Source organism: Dreissena polymorpha, chromosome 6, assembly GCF_020536995.1.
Source record: "Dreissena polymorpha isolate Duluth1 chromosome 6, UMN_Dpol_1.0, whole genome shotgun sequence".
Taxonomy (NCBI): domain Eukaryota; kingdom Metazoa; phylum Mollusca; class Bivalvia; order Myida; family Dreissenidae; genus Dreissena; species Dreissena polymorpha.
This window is the reverse complement of record NC_068360.1, coordinates 26,792,371-26,817,015: the sequence shown is the minus strand read 5'-3', so window position 1 is coordinate 26,817,015 and position 24,645 is coordinate 26,792,371. Positions and strand designations below refer to the sequence as shown.

Sequence of the window (24,645 nt, the reverse complement as noted above, 5' to 3'; positions counted from 1 at the left end):
CTTTCTGCAGTTTCTACTCAAAAATCCAGTTAAGGCGGAAAGTGTCGTCCCTGATTAGCCGGTGCGGACTGCACAGGCCAATCTGTGACGACACTTTACGCACATGCATTAACTTGATTAAGCCCGATTTTCTCAGAACAAGACACTTTTAATGAAATGAGCTGGTTCGATTAGAAAACGGGGTTTAAAGGGACCTTTTTACGTTTTGGGAAATTGACAAGATTAAAATAAATTGTTTCAGATTCGAATATTGTTGTGTTATTATGATATTTGTGAGGAGACAGTAATACTGAACATTTAACATGACGGTTGAATATGGCAGATGAATATGGTTGGATACAGATTGACCGACATGCATATAGCGCGACGTTTTCTTTACTCGATAATTCCTGTCGTACTTTTTTTAATTTATAAAAACACTATTAGGCTTTGTTTTATTTTAAGTTACAGTGAAATTACCTTTGACCAATGGTGGAAAATGGAAGGGGCGTAATTTCCTCTTTGTTAGTATACCAAGTATAATCCATGACAGACATACAGTTGGACTGTTCTTCGTCTTGGATTACTTACGTTGTTTTCCAGATCCACTGCGTAATAATATCTCGCGCTAAAGACTTTACCGTCGTCGCAAATAATCCCGATGTTATGTACGGGCGTGACGTCATAGTTCAAGGACGCTCGCGGGCGTCCCTTGTACCAAATCTGAAACGCTAAAAGAAGGGAAAAAAACAAGCGATTGTTCATATAAATTGTATCACGTTTTCATGCCTGCTTTAACGAAATAAGACCGACACTGAATGTTGAAAAAACAAAACACCCGCAGGGTAGTGACACCATCTTGTTTAATTTCTTTTGCAGTGTTCAAACGAAGATTGCTGGAAAAAAACAAACAAATAAAAAACATTCATCGATTGTTTGCGAATCTTTATATCTTTATATTTATTTACTTTTAATTACTTATTTTTTTATTTATTTATTTATTTATTTATTTACTATATATTTATATTTATATTTTTATAACGTTTGACCTTTGACGTTGATTTTCAGATTTGACAGATGACATCAAGCAGATATGACGTCATCAGAATCTTTAAGGCTGAATGAGTTTAGCTCCAGAGCGGAGACGGAAGTGTCTTCTAGGAACTAATATGACGTCAAAGAAAACGACGTTAGAACTGGGTCCTACGAGGAAATGGATTTTAAAATAAATGTCATTTACAATTGCAAAATGGTTTATAACCGTGTTTTGTTTTCCCGAGATAAAATAAAGAGACCTCTGGAAGCAAAAGATGATGCGTTACCACTTTGTTAGGCTTGCTGAAGAAAATATGAGAAGAAAAACGCTTTTTTGATAAGTTTTTGCGCATTCTCGAGAAAAAAAAGCGTTACAAAATCTGTCATTATTTTTCCAATTACGCGTGATGAATAGCCATAAATGAAACAATATCTCCTTTAAACATATAGTAAAATTCTTCTTAGAATCTATAACAATTATTTTGAAAACCGTCATTTAACCAAACTTTCAATGAAAAAGTCATTTAAAGGTCAACCACGATTCCGGTATCCTACAGACGTACCTCATCAACGATATTGACGTTGAAAGTCCAGGTGATGACGTTGACGGGGTTGCCGTCAGTACACCGTATCGTTAACGTCAACGGCACGGCCTGGTCGTTGAAGACGATGGCAGCTTCAGTCACGGTGCTAGAGATCCTGACTTCAAATTCTAGGAATTAAACAGCACAAAAAATCATTTGCTTGTGCGCATAACGAGAGTATTTCATCGAAAAAAGAGACATTAAAAAAAATTACAAATAATCACACTTGTCACACATACTTTCAATAGCTTATGAAAAACGAAGATTTTCAAAGATCGAAGCGTTTAATTGTTTCAATTACAGTATCATATTAAAAACAAATAATACTGGTATTATGTTCAATTCATGCACAGAGTGTTAGCAACCTTAAAGTGATATAACTATTCTGACTTCCATTAAAGAGGAAAACGTCGTTCCGGATTAGCCCTTTTAGACTAGACAGGCTAAACAGGAGCGATTAATGCATCTAAAAAATAGGACAATACTTTAAGCACATGCCTAGTTGTTTCGTCAGACAAAAATTCACTTATTCTCCCTATCGAAACCTTTTTGGCGCTTCTATTTGGTAACGTACTCACGTCCCAAAAAAGCACAATGAAGTGACCGCTTAACAACACTACTAGACTTTATCAACTTTCAACAGCGATACTTTCGTAAATAGTAAATGGCTCCCAATAAGCAAGAGTTTTGTAAATTTATAATAGCTTAATATACTTGAGCATACTTAAGCCAATGATCTGACTCAACTTAGAGTGTTTTTCTTAATTAATGTATTATTTATTCATTCATTTTATTTTATTTAGTTATTTATTTATTAATTATTAGTGTCCATAAAAGCTTTTTTGAGTTGCTAGTACGACTCAATCCTGAGTTTGCATAGAAATATGTGCGTATTCTTATCAAAGGGGGGAAATCGCGTGATAGTCAAGATGGCGAAGTCCATAGCGGCAAAAAATAAGTGTCTCGACAAGAACGTCGTCACTTTTACTATCAAGTGATTACCCCCTCTGTTATAGCTGGGATTATGAACGTCGCCACTTTTACTATCAAGTGATTACCCCCTCTGTTATAGCTGGGATTATGAACGTCGCCACTTTTACTTTCAAGTGATTACCCCCTCTGTTATAGCTGGGATTATGAACGTCGTAACTTTTACTATCAAGTGATTATCTGTTTATCTGGGATTTGAGATTGTTCGTGAGCAGACCGACATTCTTCATACTCCGCTACGAGGAAACTTTATTCTTATCATTTTAGTTGTGCAAAAAAAGAGAAAAAAGCTCACATGCAAAACACGGAGCACTAATGTTTCTAATGATTATTCACCTGGTTGAGAAACATTCACCGGTGACGTCACATTTCTGATCTCATACACGGCGGTGGATGGTGACGTCACAGAACACGCCGTATCCGGGTCGGTAGTTGTAAACTTCCCGAGTAACATCTGTGTGACAGTGGAGTCAGAGACGTTAGGGGAACTTCCGGGGATCCCGGATACAAAACTCGGCGGCTGCCAAAACAGAAGGACAATAAAAAAATCAATTTAACGGCCAGGCGTCCTTTTGGGGTTTTCGTTTGGTTAATATAAGCGCATTTATGTGAATATCTATTATTGAGGACTCTTGTACCGCGATGACTCCCGGTTCACATTTTGTTCCGGAATAACCACAAAGGCGGGAATATTTATTGTTGAGGCAACATTTGCCGGGATGATTTTTTAAAACCTTTTATTCAGAAATTCATATAAACATACACGGATTCATACTATTTATTAATATATCATAACAGTACCAATACATACTACATTAGAATATAGCATGTAATGAACAAAAGTACCATTTGTAGTTATATATTCGTGTAATCCTCATATACATTTCTTGAAAAAAATGCAGAGAAATGCAAGAAAAAAAAGAAGAAAAGTTGCACGCAGAAAAAAACCTGGACAAAGAAACAAAACCATTTCGATTTACTCATCCTTAAATTTGTTTTCAGTGACAAATGTATAGTTTATATATATGATTTTTTGTTTTGTTATCATTTGGGTCTAGTATAACTACATTCATTTGAATATCTATTATTGAAGTTACATTAGCTGGGATGACTGTTTGGTATCGTTTGGTTTCGGTGTAACCACATTTACTTGAACATCTATTATTGAAGGCGTATATGCCGGAATGTTTGATCGGTTTACGGCTAATCCAGATAATGTGCGCATGTTAGACAACATACCGTATCAATCACTGGTTGTGTGACGTTGCAGTGACGTCATTGTCGCCATCTGAGCAGTCGACGTTGATGACGTAAGGTCCGTTCGCTGCTCTTAGCGTTACCCCCGCTTTTACGTTAATTGTAAACCCTGAAAACGTGCAAGCGATGTGTTATATTGACACGAGCCTCGCTCTGGGATAACGGGGCTTAATGCATGTGCGTAAAGTGTCGTCCTATATTAGCATGTGCAGTCCAAACAAGCTAATCAGGGTCGACACCTTAGTTACAAAAGTTTAGGCAAAATGGCGGGCTAATCTGGGAAGACACTTTTACAATATGCATTTAACCCCGTTTTCCAAGCGCGCGTCCACACGCAGTGTTAAAAATGTTTTAATCTAAGAAAATTGCGTAAAATAATCCTACTGCATCGACAAGAAACAACATTCATTTTATGCTTTCCGATGGTTTATAGAGAAATATCAGTGCGTTAAACCTATAATTTCACTGTTTCAAACAGTGAAAATTAACAGTGAAAACTATCGATAATTTTCACTGTTTACTGCGAAATGACGTCATTTTTTTACAAAATGACGTCATTATCCCAGCGAAATTCATTAGTTAAACTCTTTAACAATGTATATAAACTTTTAAAAAAAGCATAAAATAAAAAGAAAATTTGTTGGATTCGGAGGAATATCGATTTTACTTCACTTGTGACCATAGAAATAATATTTTTTTCACGAGTGGCGCACACTCGTGGCTGCGCCACTCGTGAAAATATTATTTTCTATGATCACTCGTGAATTAAAATCGATAATCCACCGAATCCAACAAATATCTTCTATTTAAATTAAACATTGAATAACAGATTTATTATAAGAAAGCATATGATTGCTTTTATTTTATTTTGTTCTTCGGTTTTTAGAAGACTTATCGACGTTTGCACGTATTTAACAGCAAACATATTTGTGGGTTTTTTAACCGATGATCTTGATTTAAACTCACTTAATCCATCAATGTTCTGATTATTTGGCAGTCTTTTGTTTTGGCAATTATCTCAATAAATGTTAGTTATTAGGGCTGATGCAGAAATCCAAGTAAAGACCCCTAAAGCACTAAGCGGACAATTAGCTGTACTGTATAATGCATTTGATGACGTCATCTTGTTAACATTTATGACGTCATTTAACGTTTACCTACAAGAACTAATCTTTACTAGAAGTATAGATAATTATTTTTTACTGCCCTTTTGCATTGCAATATATATCAGATCAGGCTTAAATAATAATATAATCTTTGGATATTCGAGCCAAGTATAATATTTTATAAAACAATAGGACAATAACCTATTTTTCTGTGTATCATACATCCGTGAACACATTTTAAACAGATAATAAAATATAATCGCTACAACGTTGATTTTTTAGGTAGAATATATATGTATTCATAACGTCATTAGCACTTTCGCTTTACATTTGTGTGGTACGTTTTTTTTCATGGCATTTGTGCTTAAAATATATTACATCTTAGTATCAAATTGTTGTTGTTTTTTGTTAAATTTGAATCGTTTTTACCTTTTTATTGAAACAGATGACTAAAAAGTTGATCCCTAGTATTATATTATTGATTATAAAACAACGCCTACTAGTAACTAACCGGATATAAAAATCATATCAGGCAACTTTAATATCAACATAACGATATGATTAAAAACGCTACTGTGATATCATACAGTAGAAAATGGCGCCTCGACGTGAACTGACTTAGCCAATGAAACATTTGTATCATATTAAACTTAAACTTCATGAGCCTCGTTCGTTGAAAACTAGGCTTAATGCACCTGCGTAGTGTCGTCCAGATTATCATGTGCAGTCGACACAGGCTAATCAGGGACGACATTTTCCGCTTAAGCTGGATTTTCGTGTAGAATCGACTTCATAAAAACAAAAACAACCTATAAAAGCGAAAAGTGTCGTTCCTTTGTTGGTCTGGGTCCGCTCAGGGACGACATTCAGCGCATATGCATTAAACACAGTTTTCAGGGACGACATTCAGCACATATGCATTAAACACAGTTTTCAGGAACGACATTCAGCGCATATGCATTAAAACCAGTTTCCCAAGAACGAGGCTTAATTTTTTATTATTTTCTCCAGTTTATTACTTGATGCGACACCGGCAATCACTTCAAAAAGGGCGTTTTCCGGCACTCTTGCAGAGCAGTTAACGGCGTCGTCGCTATCGGTGACGCTGAACGTGTGAAGGGTCTCGGTGGCGTGCTTAAGACCGTCGAAAATGTTAGTTCCGGTCGCAGGCAGTGCGGTGAAAACCGGCGGCTGAAGTCAAATAATATAATCATTTCACAGGATATTACGTCATCACGTTGGAATATTTTCTGTTACTAGTTGCCATTCGACACGGGTTTTCGCTGAATTTTAAGCGAGACAAAATTACACGTCAAGTCAATAATTGTTATTAATATTCAAAGACCACATGCCCAATATATGAAACAAACATTGGGAAAGCCGGAGCTTCCCAAGCAATCAGGAACGACACTTTCCGCCTATGCTAATATGGAATGACACTTTGAAAATCCCATGCATTTAACCCGGTCTTCTCAGAGCGAGGCTCATTTTTTCAAACACAACGTTGTTAAACTCCAAAGCAAACAACATAAAAGGTGTGCCGGCAGGCTTACGCGCAATTGCGTGCATGGGTTCAAGTGAAAAACAATCGAGTCGAAGTGTCACTGTTTAAGTAAACATATATAACGATGTACAGCAGTTTTTGAAAGTGCATTTTAAACCATCAGGGCTGGTCGTTTTTCAAAGAGTTTTTAAATTTATACAAATAGTTTAGTGCTTTCCAAGCAATTCATCAGGATTCCCATACCCTATAATAACGTGAATGCAACTTACTGAGTCGACAATGTTGACGTTAAACGTCCCCGTGATGTCATTAAGAACGTTCCTGTTGTTCCACTTGATTGTTAACGTAAGGGAAACAGGCGGGTCATTGAAGTCGATAGACGCCTGGGTAACGGCGTTACTGATCCACACTTCAAAGTCTGTAAAACTATGGTTCTAAATTTCAGCCTTTACGCAATAATATTTCAAAGCGGAAAATGTCGTCTGAGCGTACGCGGAATGCACAGGCTTATCTGAGACGACCTTTTACGCAGATGCATTAAGCCCCGTTTTCCAAGAACGAAGCTCGTATGTGCTATGTTTACCTATGTGTCATGTTTACTTATGTGTTATGTTTAGTTATGTGTTATGTTAACTTATGCTTTATGTTTACATATGTGTTATGTTTACTTATGTGGTATGTGTACTTATGTGGTATGTTTACTTATGTGGTATGTTTGTTACGGCGCCTCCCTTAAAAAAACATTAAGCGAACCGCTCTGTGAAAATGGGGTTTAATGTGCGCAAAGTTTCTTCCCAGATAAGCCTGTGCAGTCTGCATAGGCTAATCCGGCAAACACTTTCCGCCTAAACTGGATTTTTTGCTAAGAAGAGACTTTTTTTAAACGAAAAATATCATAAAAGCGATAAGTGTCGTTTCTGATACATACTGCACAGGCTAATATGGGATGAAACTTTCCGCACATGCATTAAACCCCTTTCTCACAGAGCGCGGCCCATTTATTTTTTTCTAAATTGTTACCCGGTTTCTGGGGATCGGTCGGTGACGCCACTTTTCTGATCTCATAAACGGTTGTCACAGGTAACGTCACAGAACACGTGGTATCAGGGTCCGTAGTTGTGAACTTTCCCAGTGACGTCGCAATCACGTTGTCGTCTGAGACGTCAGGGGAATTCCCAGGAATGCCAGATACAAATGTCGGCGGCTACTCGGAATAAAAGAAATAGAGGATATTTGGTGGATCTGGTAGAATATGGATTTTAATTCAGGCTTGATCACATAAACAAATCTATGATCACGAGTGAATTTAAATCGCTTTTCCAGCAAAGCAATTGAATTTTATTTTATGCTTACAAATGACTTTTTTGGTATTTAACCTGGAGAATTACTCTAAAATAATGGCATCACGACATATAAACAATAATGTTATTTCACTGTTACTTTCACTGTTTTAAACAGTGCATTGTCATTTTTAATTGACTGATATTTCTCTATAAACCACTGGAAAGCATAAAACCCTAAATTCAACACATGAATCACGCTCTGGGAAAATCCACTTAACGCATGTGCGTAGAGTGTCGTACAAGATTAATCAAGGATGACACTTTCCGCCTTTATTGTAATCTTCTTTAAAAATGCCGTCTCTTCTGAGCAAAATTCCAGTTTGGGCCGAAAATGTAGTGCCCGATTAGCATGTGCGGACGGCAAAGGCTTATATGTGACGAAACTTTACGCACATGCATTAAATTACATTTTCCTAGATCTCGGCTCAAACATAAAACTTAGCGGGATGACCTAATTACAGCTCCACTAAGGAAATCGGCGGGTAGTAAAGTCAAGATATAAAGCGAATTTTAATATGAAACGCAAAACATTTTACTGATATGGCTGAATAGTGAGCGTCATTTAAAAAATAATTAATGTAATAAAGGGTATAAGACGCAAAAAAATAACTGTCTTGGCATGGACGTAGTCATCTTGACTATCACGTGATTACCTGCTCTGTATATGGTGGCTAAACATAAATCATACTTTCATTTTATTGAGGCCTGAGAACAACTTGGTCCTGTTAATTTAAAATATAGCTACCCTCATGACGCATTCGGTACCCCTTGCAGATTATCATAATCGGACTCGGTAGAAATACGGGTTGAAAGTAGTCCGCCCACGTGATACCATTCTAACAATGTTACAACAACAAAAACAATAACAACGATGGCGTCCATAATTCCTGTAGAGTTTGTACTTGCTCTGGCTTCAGAGCATAGAAAATCCCCATTTTCATCTTTGCGAAATGTAAACAACTCGCAAAACCGGCCATGTTTGTTTTTACTATGTAATTTTGATTCGCGTAGGCCCGCGTAGGTAGACCGCAATACCGCTTCCGAAATGTGTATTCATACTATCTCCTTCGAGGTACTTATCCGTTGTTTGACGGAAAGGGCCGAGAATGTGCGATTGCCTCATGACGGTGTTGCGCATGAAATCTTCATAACATGTTTAAGGACTATCATATTTTCAGCTGGAAAAACATGCTCAGCAATATAAGATATTTGTATTGTATTTTTTGAAGATTTCGCGGAGAAAAAACAATATTTATTTTAAATGTTAAAATTGGCATAACTTCACTAAAGTTTAACCAATTTTCAAATATGTTTCAGTTTTGTAATTCTTATGTAATTCTCTTAAATTTTATACAAACATCAATGGATACTCAATTTTGTTTTCGATACCACAACAGCATTACGTACCTTATCAAGGACTGGCTGGGTAAACGTTGAACTGACGGCGGTTACGGCATCTGTGCAATCAACGTTCATGACGTACGGACTGACAGCTGCAGCCAACGTCACTCCTGCTTTCACGCGGATACTGAACGCTGAAAAGAAAAGAGGTTTTATTTCATTTTCATTACAGACATTGTTTGTGAATATTATACGCATCATATATAGTTATCACGAATTTAACGAACTGTTTGAATCTGTGTTGAAAACGTTTGGCTTATATTTCAGTAGGAAAAGAGAGCATATTATTGCATACTGACAAGGCAATCCAAGCAACTTTATATCACTAAACAAATGACTATAGAAAACAAAACGGTGGCTCTGATCGACGTTTCTGTTAATTAGCAATTACTGTAAAATCAGTATTAAAGGTCATATTCCGATTTTATAACAAAACCTTTAATAAGTATCGATATTCTAAACCGATTGGAATCATCAAGAGCAATGGCAAAAATTATTATGCTACTAAAAAAACGAAAATCTTGTTTTTCGTAAACCGCTCGGGTATTTTGCCACCTTTTTTATAGAGACGTTATTTTTACATGCCAAGAAAACTCATGAATTATCGTTGATTTCAAAAGTCGGCGGCTACAGTGAAATAGGTAACAGTTCACTTGTAAATAAACCCTTTGTTTGCGGGGGGGTGGGGGGTGGGGGTTGGAGGTAACAGTAAATTGCCTACCGTATTAATACAGGCTGGCTTTGTGAACGTGTGATTGACGGTGTTGACGCTGTCTGAACAATCCACGTTGATGACGTGAGGTCCATCGGCGGCCGCAAACGTCGCCCCCGCTTTAACGCGGATATTGAACGCTGAAAACAAGCATAATTCGTCGGTCGGTTAAAAAAATAACTCGCCGAAATAAGTAATTATGAGCATTTGTTTGTTTACTGACTACTGGAGGAAAGGAGATTCTTACTGTAGCGGAGGGAGAAGGAAACTCGTGAAATGGTATACTTTAGACTCTTGCTTGGTGAAATATGACCAGCCCTCTATCAAAAACGGGGCTTTTATGGAATTAAAAATAAATAAATATTTAAGCTGAAAGTATCGTGGCTAATTAATCTATGCGAACTGCAGAGGCTAATCAGAGAAGACAATTAACGCACATGCATTAAGCTCCGTTTTCCCAGAGCACGGCTCTTGAATAGTTTAAGACAATTGGATCCTATCTAGATCTTACTAGAAAATTACTCTAGAAAACCAGATTTTAACTTGCAATCGTAACACGAGACTATGCGGTATTGACTTATAATTCATTTCAAATGTGTTTTACATATAAAGTAAAATTCAATTCTGTTTAGCCACTTTTGCAACATTGAAATTCGACGACAGACAACCTGGGCTAGTGGCGAGTACCACTTCAAAACGGGCGTTTTGCGGCGCTCTCACGGAGCAGTTTACGGCGTCATCGCTGTCTGTCACGCTGAACGTGTGGAGGATTGTGGCGACCGTCTGCAAACCGTCGTTGATAGCCGTTCCGATCGCCGGAAGTACTGATATCACCGGAGGCTAAAGTCGCCAAGAGAAAAAAATGTGTAAAACCCGGCAAACCCCGTTGACTCTGCAACCTGTTACTGCATGTGCGTAAAATGCAGTCTGCACAGGCTAATCAGGGACGACACTTTTCCACATAATGAAGATTTTCGCGAAGAAGAGACTTCCGTTCAACGAAATGAAATCCACAAAAGCGGAAAGAGTCGTCCCTGAGTAGTATATGCGGATTGCACTGGCGAATATCCTTATGGGATGACACTTTACGCAGATGCACTGAACCCATAAAAACATCCAACATTGCTTTTTAAAACAGTTCCATACAAACCTCGTCGACAATATTGACGTTGAACGTTCCCGTGATGGCGGTGTTTCCATCCGTACACGTGATCGTCAACGGCAACGGAACCGCTTGGTCATTGAAGTCTATAGACGCTTGTGTAACGGCGGCACTGACCCACACTTGGAACTCTAGAATAAGACATGTTTAAAGGTAAAAAAAATATATTGGTTGTTTAAAATTTATTTAAAATGGTGTGGTCTTTAAGGATCTTGTTCACGATGTCACACTTTTACAACAAAGCGTAACCTAGACTTTTGGAGTTAGGGCGGCGGATGTACACTCGACACGCTTCACTTGGTGACCGACGAACTTACAGTCGGAGTAAGATCGAATGCATGCGCTTAATCGCATACACCATTGAGACTTCTGTATCGAGCTTTTATCAAGCGTGCTCCACAAAATGAATTATTATTGAGAAGACTTAATCCGTTATTAAAAGACGCCATACCCGGCTTTTGAAGATCAGCCGGTGACGTCACGGGTCTGATCTCATACACTGACGTCAGCGATGACGTAATTCTGCATGTCGTGTCGGGATCGGTAACGGTGAAGACACCGAGTGACGTCGCGGTGACGGTCGAGTCGGAAATAGACGGAGATGTACCGGGAATTCCCGTAACGAACGTCGGAGGCTATAAAAAATATAAAATACCATGATTTTTTTGTTACAGTAAAGACCTGTATTTTATTAGAAAAATCCGTGCAATATGTGATTATATAGATGGATGTTGAGCGTTCTACATAAAAACACAGTTAATGAAATATGAGGAGTATTTTAAAATGAATTGCTCAACTTTAAAAAATGAATTGCTAAAGTCAATGGTTAATATAAAACATGTATAGCATTCGTTTTCAAAATCTGAACTGTTAACTGAATGACATATAAATAAATAGATGATCAATAGTAGAAGTAGTATTTGTAGTAGTTGTTGTTGTTGTCGGTGTTGTCGTTGTTGTTATTGTTTTTGTTCTTGTATACAATTGATCAATTATAGTGTTCGATGTCTTTGACGTTCAAGTTCTTGACCAGTTGTGGAAGTCAATTTGACAAATGAAAAGCGACCGGCAATTTTCACTATACATTTTTCTGTCAGAAAGAAACTCTATGTTAAATTCCAAAAGATTGAATGTGTATACACGAAATACCGTGTCACCTAACAGAACAGGTGAAAAGATGTGTGTGTACAATAGTACCGCTGTGAACAAAATCAGCTTGAATGTGCAACATCGTTTGCTTAAAAAAACAAGGATATGTTCAAAACCCATCAACACTCAAAATCAACGAATATTTCTTACAATATTTCGAAAAAATAAAGTTAACACAAAAAAATTAATGTTACATAGAGCAATATCCTAAATTGCGAAATATGTGGTAGTTCTCATGATTACGACGCTGCCCGGAGCCAGTATCGAGTACGCTGGTAAATATTCGGATATTGTGGCGTGAAATTAACGTGGAATCTTTTGTCGCAAAAAAAGTAATAACGAGCATTTTGTATCTCATTAAATCTATGTTACCATACCATATATAGCGTTGAAAATTTCGCTATTGCTATAAGGAACACTGATTTCGTATGGGTTTACTTTATTTTACGAAATATTTTGCGAAATATTTGTTGAGTTTGAGTATTTATGTTACTATAAACAAGAAATGTCTTTAAAAAAGATATACGGCGTAAATAGTTTAATGAATGAGATCAAGGATAGCGAATGTCTTTTTCTGTGCAGTTCTTAGCTGCATCACACGCAGTACGGGATGTTACGGGGAGTTTTCGCGGTTTATTTTACATTATAACATATTGCTGGTCATAAACCTATAGATACAAAACAGAAAACCAAAAGAAGAATGGAAGTGAAATTTAAACATATGAGTCAACCGGCCACACGAGAAGTATCCGTATTTATAGGCGCGTTCTTCGAACAAACCTGTTTTAGTGGTTTGTCGGGCATTGCTATTTGATTCGATTATTAACAGTATCAATTATCATCGTGCTAATGCTTAAAGTGATATTATGGGCATTTTGCACTGTTGAATTGAGTTGAAAAGAATTAACAGGTCAAAATAGTTAGTTAAAATGTGGTTACTGATTAATTATCTGCAACTCACCTTGCTACCAGTTGTTTATAAAAATATATTTTATATTCGAAATTCTTACGTGACCCACCCAGTCCTGTAAGCTGAAATGATCCGTAAAACAATTTCGTGTCTTTGTGTCGTATGAACAAATCTGCACTGAAACTAAATTTAGGTTCAACTCGTAAACGCATGATCAGTTGTCAAACGAAAGTACGGTTGATATTTAAATGCATTATTTTTCTCTTTCTGGTATATTGTTTTAGTATGATGATGATGCATTAATTAATATAAGTGTATATGAAGTAGAAACATCAAAAATAATCAACGGTTGCGATAGACACCTATAAACTGTTACATGCTCATAATATCACTTTAGTACATTAAGCAATATGGACGAATAATTATTGTTAAATTTATCAACAATAATATTTATCATTGTATTGTTGAAAACACATTAAGAATCTATTATTTACATACCATAATTATATTGCTGAATATCTTCATTTAACATATTTCTGGTCTAAAGAAAATTCCAGGTCACCTAGTTCACGGATAGCGTCTTTATTATATAACGATTATTTTACTGGCCGCCAACTCCGGTGATGACCTGTATATAAACTCTGAATGTCCGCGAATTGACCCGATATACCTCGCGGGTTGAAATGCAATGCTTTAAAGTGAGGCCTCGCTTCCATTGCTCTTTATACTTTTACATGTTTACATGTTGACAGGAATAAGGAAGTAAGTACTAAATATGAGAACATAGCCTTTTAAGTATAAACGCTCTTGCGCTGGTAATACTCTGAAAATAAAAGGTGTACGCACAAACTGTATTGATGTCGAGAATTGAGTGTAAAACTGTTCTATCTATTAAGCCTTTTCATTCGAGATAAAATTGTTTCATACAGTAAAACCGTGTTACAAAGACGCGGATATGTTTCCAATGTTCTGGTGGTATACTCAAATCAGCCAATGAAATAAATGAAGTGTATTCATTCGTACCTAGCCGCGGGAAATTTTATTGGAATTTTATTGGACACTTACAAAGGTCAGGCTAAGGTGAAAAGCTGGCTTAATACAGCTTACGCCGAAAAAAGGATATGTTAATTTTCAATTTTTGAGAAAAAAATGTTCTTGAAAATACAGATGATTAAAATCACGTATGTATTAATTTTTTGTCTAAAATATCAGGCTTTTAAAAAAACAATATCAAAATATAACGAAGATGAAGATGTCACAGATTCGGATGGACAATATTTTTGTGAGCACAATAATATTGCGAGACAAATGAAGAATAATGATTATTATTTGTGATACATTAACCCATTTATGCGTAGTGGACTCTCCCATCCTTCCAAATTGGATCAATTTATTTCCAAAATTAGGGATGTCTAGTATATTTATTTCTATATTTAGAATAGGTCTTACAAAAAATCATTTAAGCAAACAGCGCAGACCCTAATGAGACGCCGCATCATGCGGCGTTTCATCTGGGTCAACGCTGTTTGCCAAGGCATTTTTTTCTAGACGTTAGGCATAAATGGGTTAATGTTCGTTGATTTTGTGGGTTTACCGATCCACGAATTTAACACAAAAACTTCGGAAAATGACCGACTTAATTTCAACATTTCTTCCTAAATTGAAAATCCACAAATTGACCTGCGTACGAAAATGTATTTTTAGGCAACAAAATATCATGGCCACAAATATAAAGAGAATATTATGTGAGTTTTGGATAAAGATCAAGTTTATCACGCGAGGCTTAGAACCATGTTAGCGCGAGGCGTGCCGAGCGCTACCATGGTTCGAGCCGAGCATGATAAACTTGATCTTTATTAAAAACTCACATAATATTCTATTATTTCTATTATTTCATCCCCTTTTCCATTAATAATTATAAAACATCGCATTTTATGACGATTTTATCTTTCCGTAATTGACAAAAACGTATTCTCCATTTTTTGGAAAATTCCAAATCTGATCTAAAAATAGCGATAGTATAAAGCTTAAGTTTATAAGATCGTTGTTATAGTATCTTCTTTCATCTGGTTATAGGATAAAAATGATTTCGAAGTACCTTCTCAAGTAAGGGAGCAGTAAACGTTCTTTGAACAGTTAACTGCGTGATTGAGAACCCACGAAGTCCACGAAAATAAGAGTAGACCGTATAATATGGACTTCGCAGTACTTAACAGATTAACGTGTCCAAGGAAAAGACATTTTTAAAACAAAAAATCACGAAATTAATTCCGACAAATAAAATGGTTTGTATGGTACCTTATCAAGTAAGGGAACCGTGAACGTTTCGGTAATGATATTCGCCGGCGATCTGTCATCAACGCACTGAACGTTAACGAGGAGAGGTGACGTCGCCGCGTCCAACTTCACGCCGGCTTTCACCCAGATGGCAAATGTCGGCGCCGTGCCAGGAACCACGTTGAAGAAGCTGTCCTGTGGCGCCTGTGGCGTAAGGAGGCGATACCTGTACCTTTACACCTATTTATTGTTGCTCGAATGCATCGAGAATCTAAAGGTTATTCAAACTCTATCGAGTCCGATTCCTGGTTAGATCCAGTACTTGGTGTCTTTGGGAGGATATAATGAGAACTCCCACATTGGGGATCGCACATATGAACGCCCTGTCGCTAGGCGGACACCATATCTATAACACCACGGCATTCTCACATAGAGGATAATTGGATGTTTATTGGTTTCGGTTGGTAATCGATTTTAATGCACAATAAATAAGAAAGCTTCTTATTTGCACACATTACTGCGCCAATTGTGAAAATACCGGTATTTATTTTTATGCAGTCATGAGTTCAACAAAAGAACACTATATCAACAAGTTTACTTTAAAGTTACTGCTTTTTCAAAGTTTTCTTACTGTCAAGTTCTTTTCCCATTTGCTTTTTTGTACTGGTATTTATATGTTTAGTCTCAATACCAAAAGCTTTTTGTTGAAGTTTACATGTAAAAAAACACTTAAAAAACAAACAGCTCGTGGGCTTTTTTTCATTGTTTGTGTACTTGATGGGTGTATAAAAAGTAATAGTAATTATACAATTTACATACAAAATCTATAGTTGATATTTCCAGAATTTTACGATTATATTCAATATAACGATTTTTATATAGTAATCCCAGAAATTACTTACCTAAATTGAGCAAGTTATGAAACTCTGGTCGTTGGCGTCCGTGACGCTGAACGTGCGAAGTGACGCCCCGTCAGCAATCCGTCGGCACGCGCCGGCGACAGCGTAGCGGGAAGTCCGGTAAAAACCGGTTTCTAAAGCAATATGTAGGTTTATTGTGATCTTCTTATAAATCTGGAAACTTCATTACCTGTTTGAAGCAATAGCGAAAACAGAAGAGTAACACATGACGTTCTAAAAATATGCAGGACCGCGACGTCAGACCATAGAATCATTTCTTTACAGGTTTTTAATAGAGAACGAATTTCATCTTCCAAGCTTCTGTGACATTTACATTTGACGTTTTTGCCTTAAAAATTAAGGGCGTCATATGTAACCAGCATACCCATTTTGATGATCGTAAGTCCAAGCGTTCTCTTGATATCGAAGGGAAAAGAAATTGATTAGGGACCGACCGACCAACTTTGAATCATCAGGCGATTTATTGCATAAATTTATCTTACGGACGATTCCGGAAATAGTCCATGTATCACGATTGTTGAGATCTATCTAACCGAGGAATCCGGACAAAATCGAAGTATCACTATTGCGACCGACCGACGTACTTTTCGAACAGTGGAATACCAATTACAACGGAATGAGTGCTAGAATGTATATTGAGAAAAATTATGACAGTGCAAAACACATGTTTTTTGTCAATAGTTTAAACGCTAAACGTTCACATCGACTTCAGTAAACAGTATTTACTAAATAATAAACGATAAACGATTAACTTATTCGAAAACATGTTTTAACAAATGATTAAATCGTTTTTCAGTTATTCATTTTTATTATGCTTACGTCATCGGCTATATTGATGGTCCTTGATGACGTCACAGTGTTGATAGCATCAGTGCACGTGACGGTGATCGTTTAACTCGTAGCAGAGTCTTAATCAAGCAGGGCAATCGTCTTGACGTCGAACCCTTTAAAAAAAGCACCTAATTAACCATGATGGCTTAGCAAAAGGTGTCACCGATATTTAAACCATTTTAGCATCTCTTTGACACTCGCATTTACAAAAATTCATCCACCTTCTCCTCCTCATCATCAACATCCACCTCCTCCTCCTCCTCCTACTCATCATCATCATCATCATCACTATAACATCATCATCATAAGCAGCAGCTGCAGCTGTATACTGATAATTATATTCCTACTCCTCATCAACAAAACCACTATAACAATCATCATGACCATATTAATGGATTCACCACTATCACAATCATCATCATCATTAAAATAACGTCACTAAACTTACGTATTACCGTCACCAAACTAACGTAACGACGTCTGCACATTAACGTAATGACGCCACCAAACTTACGTTGAGATCCGGTAGCGGTATTCACCTTGGTGATGCCAAACTTTGCACTCTCCGGCGCGTTGATGGAACAGGAAAAAGCGTCATCCTGGTCGGTAACGGTGAACTGATGTACGGAAGTGCCCACTGGCGATAGGTCACCCAGCGGACCGGAAGTACCGGCAAAATTGGTTAGAACGGGGGCCTTTAATGAAGATTTACTCTTTTTTTCAATTTGAAAGTAAAGCATATGCCATATCTTAAGAATTATTTTTTATATAGAGCGGTAAAAAACAACTTGTGTAATGTATCCCATGATGTAGGCTATAATATCTAAGTCTACGCCCTTACAAACAAAATATATAGCATATATCTATGTCCATAGTGTTTTCGCTCAGTTATATCCATTATTATTTTATTTTTGGAATCACTGTCACAACTTTAGAAAATCGTCAAATATATAAAAAGTTTGTTTTTTCAATGTTGTCCAAGCAATATCAGGCCATATTTTCTTAAAATAAACGCTTTTCTTCATTATACCGTTTGCTTCACATCGGGAACTAAAATACACAACTTCTATGTCTGGAATCGAACGTCTCCTGTTCCGCAATCCTCACGCCTCCCCCCCCCCCCGCCCCGCCTCGCCCTCCCCTTTCGCCCGCCACGCTTTGGCGATCCACAAATGTGAATTATTTCATATATCTGTCATTGCATTGACCAAATGCAACCGTCCATAGCTTGGGGATGTATTGGACGCTGCTTTCCGGACACATCAACGGACCGACAGACCGAGCTACTCCGAAACACTGCGTTCATGCGGTCTTCCGATTGCGGTGCTCATGTAGGAGAGAATACCGGTGAATTCGATAAAGAAATGAGCCGCGCTGGGGTAAAACGGGGCTTAATGCATGTGCGTTAAGTGTCGCACCAGATTTATCTGTCTAGTCTGCAGAGGCTGATCAGGGACGACACTTTCCGCTTTAACAGGATTTGTTGATAAAAAAGAGAATTTCTTTAAAGCCTCTATAACGTTCAAAATCAAAGACAATTTCATAAAGTATTTCGTAAAATAAAGTTAACACCTTAGCAATCAGTGTTCCTTTTAGCGATAGCCACAATTTCAACGCTAGATGTCATATGATAACATATATTTTTGTAGATAAAAAAATGCTCGTTTTTATTTATTTGTGACACAATTAATTCAATTTTAATTTCCCGCAAATATATCTATTCATACGAAACACGAACACTAAAATGGTACCATGTTAGTGTTAATGTGTCGTATGAATACATATCGTTGCGGGAAACTAAAATGGAATTAAATATGCAAAACAATAATAAAAACGAGCATTTTGTGTCTACAAACATCTATTTTACCAGACCACATCTGGCGTTGAAATTTCGGCAATTGCCATTAGGAACACTGATTTTTAATTGTTCAACTTTATTTAACGAAATATTGTACGAAATTTTCGTTGATTTTGAGTAGTAATGGGGCTTAAAAAGTAAAATGCCGTACAAGCGGACTGCAGAGGCTAATCTCAGACGACACTGTACGCACTTGCATTAAGCCCCGTTTTCCCAGAGCGCCGCTTAAATGTACACGTACCGCGTCCGAAATGTCCACCTTGTAACTGCTGGTGATTTGGTCCGTCCCGTCACTGCACGTGATCGTCATGGATTCTACAGCGGTGACGTCATGATTCAGCGTACTCGCTGACTCCGCCTTCAGCCAAAGGTCGTAGGCTGCAGATAAAATAAATTGCAAACTTTAACTAGTTGACAATAATACTGCAAGAACTAAAAATATAAATCATTGAATAAAATCAGAGTAATGTAATAAAAACGAAAATTATATGAAAATTATATATATATATATATAATAAGAAATAACACATATTTAACAAAAAAATGAAGAAAATATAAATAATTCATTTAACATATTCAAATAAGTGCAAAAGTACATTTTTTAAAAATAAGTTCAAAAAATGAAAACAGTGAAAACATAGTCAGCCGAAATGTTTAAAGAAAATAAAAATAAAACTCACTATATGTATCAGTATGAACTATCCAAAGAGTTTGTTTATTGTTGGTCAGATGACTCGTTTAGAGAAAATAGAGCGTAATTATTGTTCATTAAAAATAATCACATAGCAGCCTGTGCAGTCCGCACAGGCTTATTAGGGACGACACTTTCCGCCTTAATGGAAAGTTTCGTTTATAGGCATTTCCGAAACGAAACTCCAGTGCAGGCTTTTTAAAAGTTTTTTCTTATATTTGTAAATAATACGAACCTGATCCAACCGTTTTGATTTCAAACTTGGTGTTATCGACTGTGCACGTAATTGGGTTCGTGTCCGTGACGTCATATGCATAGAGAGACCTAGCCGTTGTCGTGACGTCACTGATCGGGGTCGGGTGAACGGTCAGAAGAGAAACCGGAACAAACACCGGGGCCTAGAGAGTAGAGGTCAATTAATTCAGAAAATATCACTCATTAAGTAGTTGCATTACATAAACTCAACCAGAAACGATAAACGTTTTATATAATTTTCGAATCACTTTATTTATAGACTTCTTAAACCGCTAACAAAATGCTAAGTAGAAGATATCTGATACTTAAACAACTTAAGAGCAATTTATTAAATAAATACATTTATATGAGTATTGTCAAGTTGTTTAAGTAAATAATCGTTCACATTTGCCAAACTACTATAATTAGGTATACTTGTACATATAATATGAAATCTTCAAATTGTATTAGATTTTGAATGTTTGGCTTTCAATTTAATCAAAAATATGTGATATATGTTTTCCTGTAGTTTATAGAGAAAAATATGCAATATTATTACTTATTTCGAACAGAAAAAAAAACTATTAATGAGACAACAAGTGAATTCTTTCATTATTTTTTACGATCAAAAGACGGATGTATTATTCCCGCGAAGGTCTTAAGTTTAAACCTCTTAAAATGTTAATAAACTGTTAAAAAGAATTAAATAACAAGACAATAATTTTGTACATCAGCTTGTGATGACATAGAAAATAAATATATTCACTCATTCATGAACATATTAATTAAATGGGATTTTTCTGAAATAATCACGTAATGACCTCAAAATAAGACTAAAAAGTGAACATGAGCGAAAGTTTTCACTTTCATCAAAACAGTAGAACCGGAAGTAACCGCCACGAGATCGGTTGAGTCCGCATCCGTGACGTCAATGGTGAATATCGGCTGTGACGTCTTAGTGTCGCTGATTGTGACGCTATCGTCCACGATTACTGGATCCTCATCTGAATACGCATAATGAAATAAATGCGAGCTCATAACATAACAATTAACTGATAATACAAATTATTTTCGGTTTTGTTTTTGTTTCATTGGTTTCTTCTTTGTATGTTTTTTCTTCTTTAAGACATACTCAGACTCGCAGCAATCGTATTGATTATATCGATAACGTCAATCACATAAAAGCATATGAATCACTCAATCACACCAAACATAACAACCACATAAATCACATCAATGGCCAAAAGAACTTTAAAAAAAGGACAAAGTGAGCGACGATCAAACCAAATGTTGATAGACGTACCCTTTTTTCAAACGATGTAAATATGTGAGAATCCCGTCGCTGGCGATATACATAGACAACCGCTACTTACTGGCAGTCACAACCGCTCCGGCGGCGTAGGTATTGGCAGTATCCGGCATCATCGCCCAGGGAACTTCCGTCCCAACGACCGGGGCCGCCAGCACCTGGTTCTGGGTGCTCGAACCCGCTGCGACGCTGGAAGGAATGAGCTCTGCACGGGATGTGTACCTGCGTAACAATAACAAATAGGGGAATTCCACTTCGACCCGATTCCCCACGATTTGTCCCGATTTCCAATATTTTGAGGTCGGGGACATTCTTAGCTCAATCGGCGAAGGTCCTAACTCATTCGTAGTTAGTCGCGGGCTGATCGTAAGTGATTCCTTCAACTCGTGAGGAAAAATCGTGGCCAGATTTTAAACGTGTTTAAAATTTGACCAAGACAGAATTTAATCGCAGTTGACTTGTAACAGCGTCGTAGTGCGTTCTTGGGCGTCGTGATAGAATCGTAGGTAATTCGTGACTCAATCGGGAAATCGGTGATCACGTGATCTGTCTACGAATCAGTTACGACTTTGTCAAGACTCTCAAGAGTTCACCCCGAGTGATTTGCGAGCCCGCTAAGATTCTCGCGATTTAGTTACGAAACAGTTACGATTTTGTAAAGAATGATTAAGAATTATTATTTTTCTATCATGTTTTGTTGTCGAATAACCCACAGTAAGGAGTATACAGTAGATGCGTAGGAATTAAATCACGAATGCGGAGCACGAGTGCTTTGATAACACGAATCTATACTCCTTTCTGTCGGTTATTCGACAACAAGCCATCATATAAAAATATTATTTATATTCTAACACGATTTGGATTGATTTGGTTCAAGCTTTTGGACGTGAAGTATATTTTTCAATACTCTGCCCTTCTTAGTACAAAGTTCACTATTTAGTGACGTCATTGAATTGTACAAACATATGACGTCGTTTTCATTCATAAATATTTTGCAAATTACATCACTTTCATTGAGAACAACACTAATAGAAACTAAATGAACACACGTGTATTAATTCTTTTGAAAAGCTGACATGCTATAAATGTTTTCTGAATTACGTTTCTTAAAAAAAACCATTCTTTGCAGGCGTGGTCAAGCCACTTATCACTAAATATACAATTTGTTGTTTCATTACATTTATATACATGCTACATTTATTGCATTTATTTTATAGCGGGATTTAGCACGTTCATTTTACTGCAGTGTTTTCTTTATTTATTCGGAACTATTTTCGAAACATACAGCTCCGCCCACAATTTATTGCAGAATAACCCACACTTGATTTCCTTCTTTGTCTATAGAAAACAAGTCGCGTGCGGTGTTAGAATCAATATCAGTAGATATTGACGCCGAATAAATGGGTGCGTTCGGTGAGGTCCTAGCTTAGTCGTGACCGATCTGCATCGTTCGTAGTACAGTCGCAGAAGATTCTTACACATCGTAGTGAAGTCGCGACCCTATTTGCAAGACTTCAACCGAACCCCACGATTCGTCGTAACTCAATCGTACCAGTGTCGTAACTGAATCGTAGACTGTCACGAGTCTTCCCGATTCAATAAATGTGATAAATCGTAGCGAATCTTGGGCTTGTTTTCGTGGTGGAATAGGGCCAAAAGACAGTCAACTGGTAACACTATTCACTTTTTACCGCGATTGCAGCACTAACATTCGCGGAAGGGCAGACCATCGGATACAATGTTTTCTATGAACCGGAAGTGTATGAAGTGAATAGTGTTCATTAATTCACACACATATGAACTGTTTTATATATTGTATATAAATATAACAATCTTAAATCAAAAACGGCCATGAACATGGAGTGATGTCACACACACCACCCTATGACGTCATCGATTTCAACCTCTACTGTACCCGTCGACAAAGGAGTGTTTAGTCCGACGGCGGTACATTTAAAATACAAAATAAAGAACGACAAACTATAAAGTAAATCATGTGGAAGTTCTTTATTTATTTTTATGTTATTGCTGAGAATTTGTTCATTTTAAATGCATTATTAGGAACGGAAAATTATTAATAAAATCATGTGAACGTTCTTCGTTCTCTTCTGACAAACACTCAACATACATGTCTTATGTTCAATATTTTGCTGTGCCGTTTATGTAATCAGAATATCGGTGGCTAAAATTGTGGCAACTGATTGTTTTAATTTATAACAAACATTTGTTAGGCGTAGGTGTAAAACAGTGTTCTTGTTCTATTCGTGCAAAAAATCAAAGTAAAACAAAATAATCGAAACGCCGAATGTCATTATTCCCTCTTTAATTTCAGTGTAAAGATATGCAGATTTTTTTTAATAACCTTCCGAGAATTAGCTTGTACTTTAGTGTGGAACTTGTTAAATAAAATCAAGTTAAGTTTGTCTGATCTCCGTTACCTGTAAATGTTTGTTGCGCAATAAGTTCGTAACTTGATGTCGATGTCGGCCGCCATAGATGCATCGTGACGTCCCAAATTGACGTCACAAAGAATTTCCAGTTGTTGAGCGTTCCGCAGCAAGGCGACTCGGAAGACCCAATAAAAATGTCAGCCCTAAACGTGTAAAGAGTTCAGATTAAAAATTATGTGTTAATTTACGTGTTTGTTATCAATAACCGTTTACGTGTTTGTTATCAACGACCGTTTACGTGTTTGCTATAAATGACTGTTCACGTGTTTGTTATCAATGACTGTTTACGTATTTGTTATCAATGACCGTTTACGTGTTTGCTATCAATGACCGTTTACGTGTTTGTTATCAATGACTCTTTACGTGTTTGTTATCAATGACCGTTTACGTGTTTGCTATCAATGACCGTTTACGTGTTTGCTATCAACGACCGTTTACGTGTTTGTTTTCAATGACTGTTTATGTGTTTGTTATCAATAACTGTTTACGTGTTTGTTATCAACGACCGTTTACGTGTTTGCTATCAATGACCGTTTACGAGTTTGTTTTCAATGACCGTTTACTTGTTTGTTATCAATGACTGTTTACGTTTTGGTTATCATTGACTGTTTACGTGTTTGTTATCAATGACCGTTTACGTGTTTGTTATCAATGACCGTTTACGTGTTTGTCATCAATGACCGTTTACGTGTTTGGCATCAATGACCGTTTACGTGTATGTTATCAATTACATTGAGTTCACTTTGCATATATAACAATAACGATAAAACGGAGGAAACTATGTCTAAAACGACCTACCGATACCAGTTCCGGTATTGGCAATGTGCGCTCCGGGGTTATATGTACCGATGTCGCCACATCCTTCTGTGAATGAGAAAACTTAGTACTTTTAAACCTCGCAGCGCTTTGATAAACAAATAATGAAAGTTGTATCAATAGTTGT

At 36.9% G+C, this 24,645-nt stretch overlaps 1 protein-coding gene and 1 long non-coding RNA gene across 2 annotated transcripts; both read right to left on the bottom strand.

Annotated features, from left to right (window-relative positions):
* Nucleotides 1-2,938: 2,938 nt before the first annotated feature.
* LOC127835541 (serine-rich adhesin for platelets-like) lies at nt 2,939-14,955 on the bottom strand. The gene is made up of 7 exons (XM_052361977.1): nt 14,923-14,955; nt 11,525-11,708; nt 11,062-11,204; nt 10,580-10,751; nt 9,206-9,333; nt 7,476-7,659; nt 2,939-3,108 (listed from the first exon to the last, which is right to left on the bottom strand). Exons 1-7 carry the CDS (start codon nt 14,953-14,955, stop codon nt 3,068-3,070), a joined length of 885 nt encoding a protein of 294 aa, XP_052217937.1. The 3' UTR covers nt 2,939-3,067.
* A 520-nt stretch (nt 14,956-15,475) lies between these two features.
* LOC127833960 (uncharacterized) lies at nt 15,476-19,387 on the bottom strand. Its single transcript, XR_008027698.1, has 5 exons — nt 19,260-19,387; nt 17,675-17,855; nt 17,149-17,273; nt 16,312-16,442; nt 15,476-15,613 (listed from the first exon to the last, which is right to left on the bottom strand). It is a non-coding gene; the product is annotated as an uncharacterized LOC127833960 (long non-coding RNA).
* Nucleotides 19,388-24,645: the final 5,258 nt, after the last annotated feature.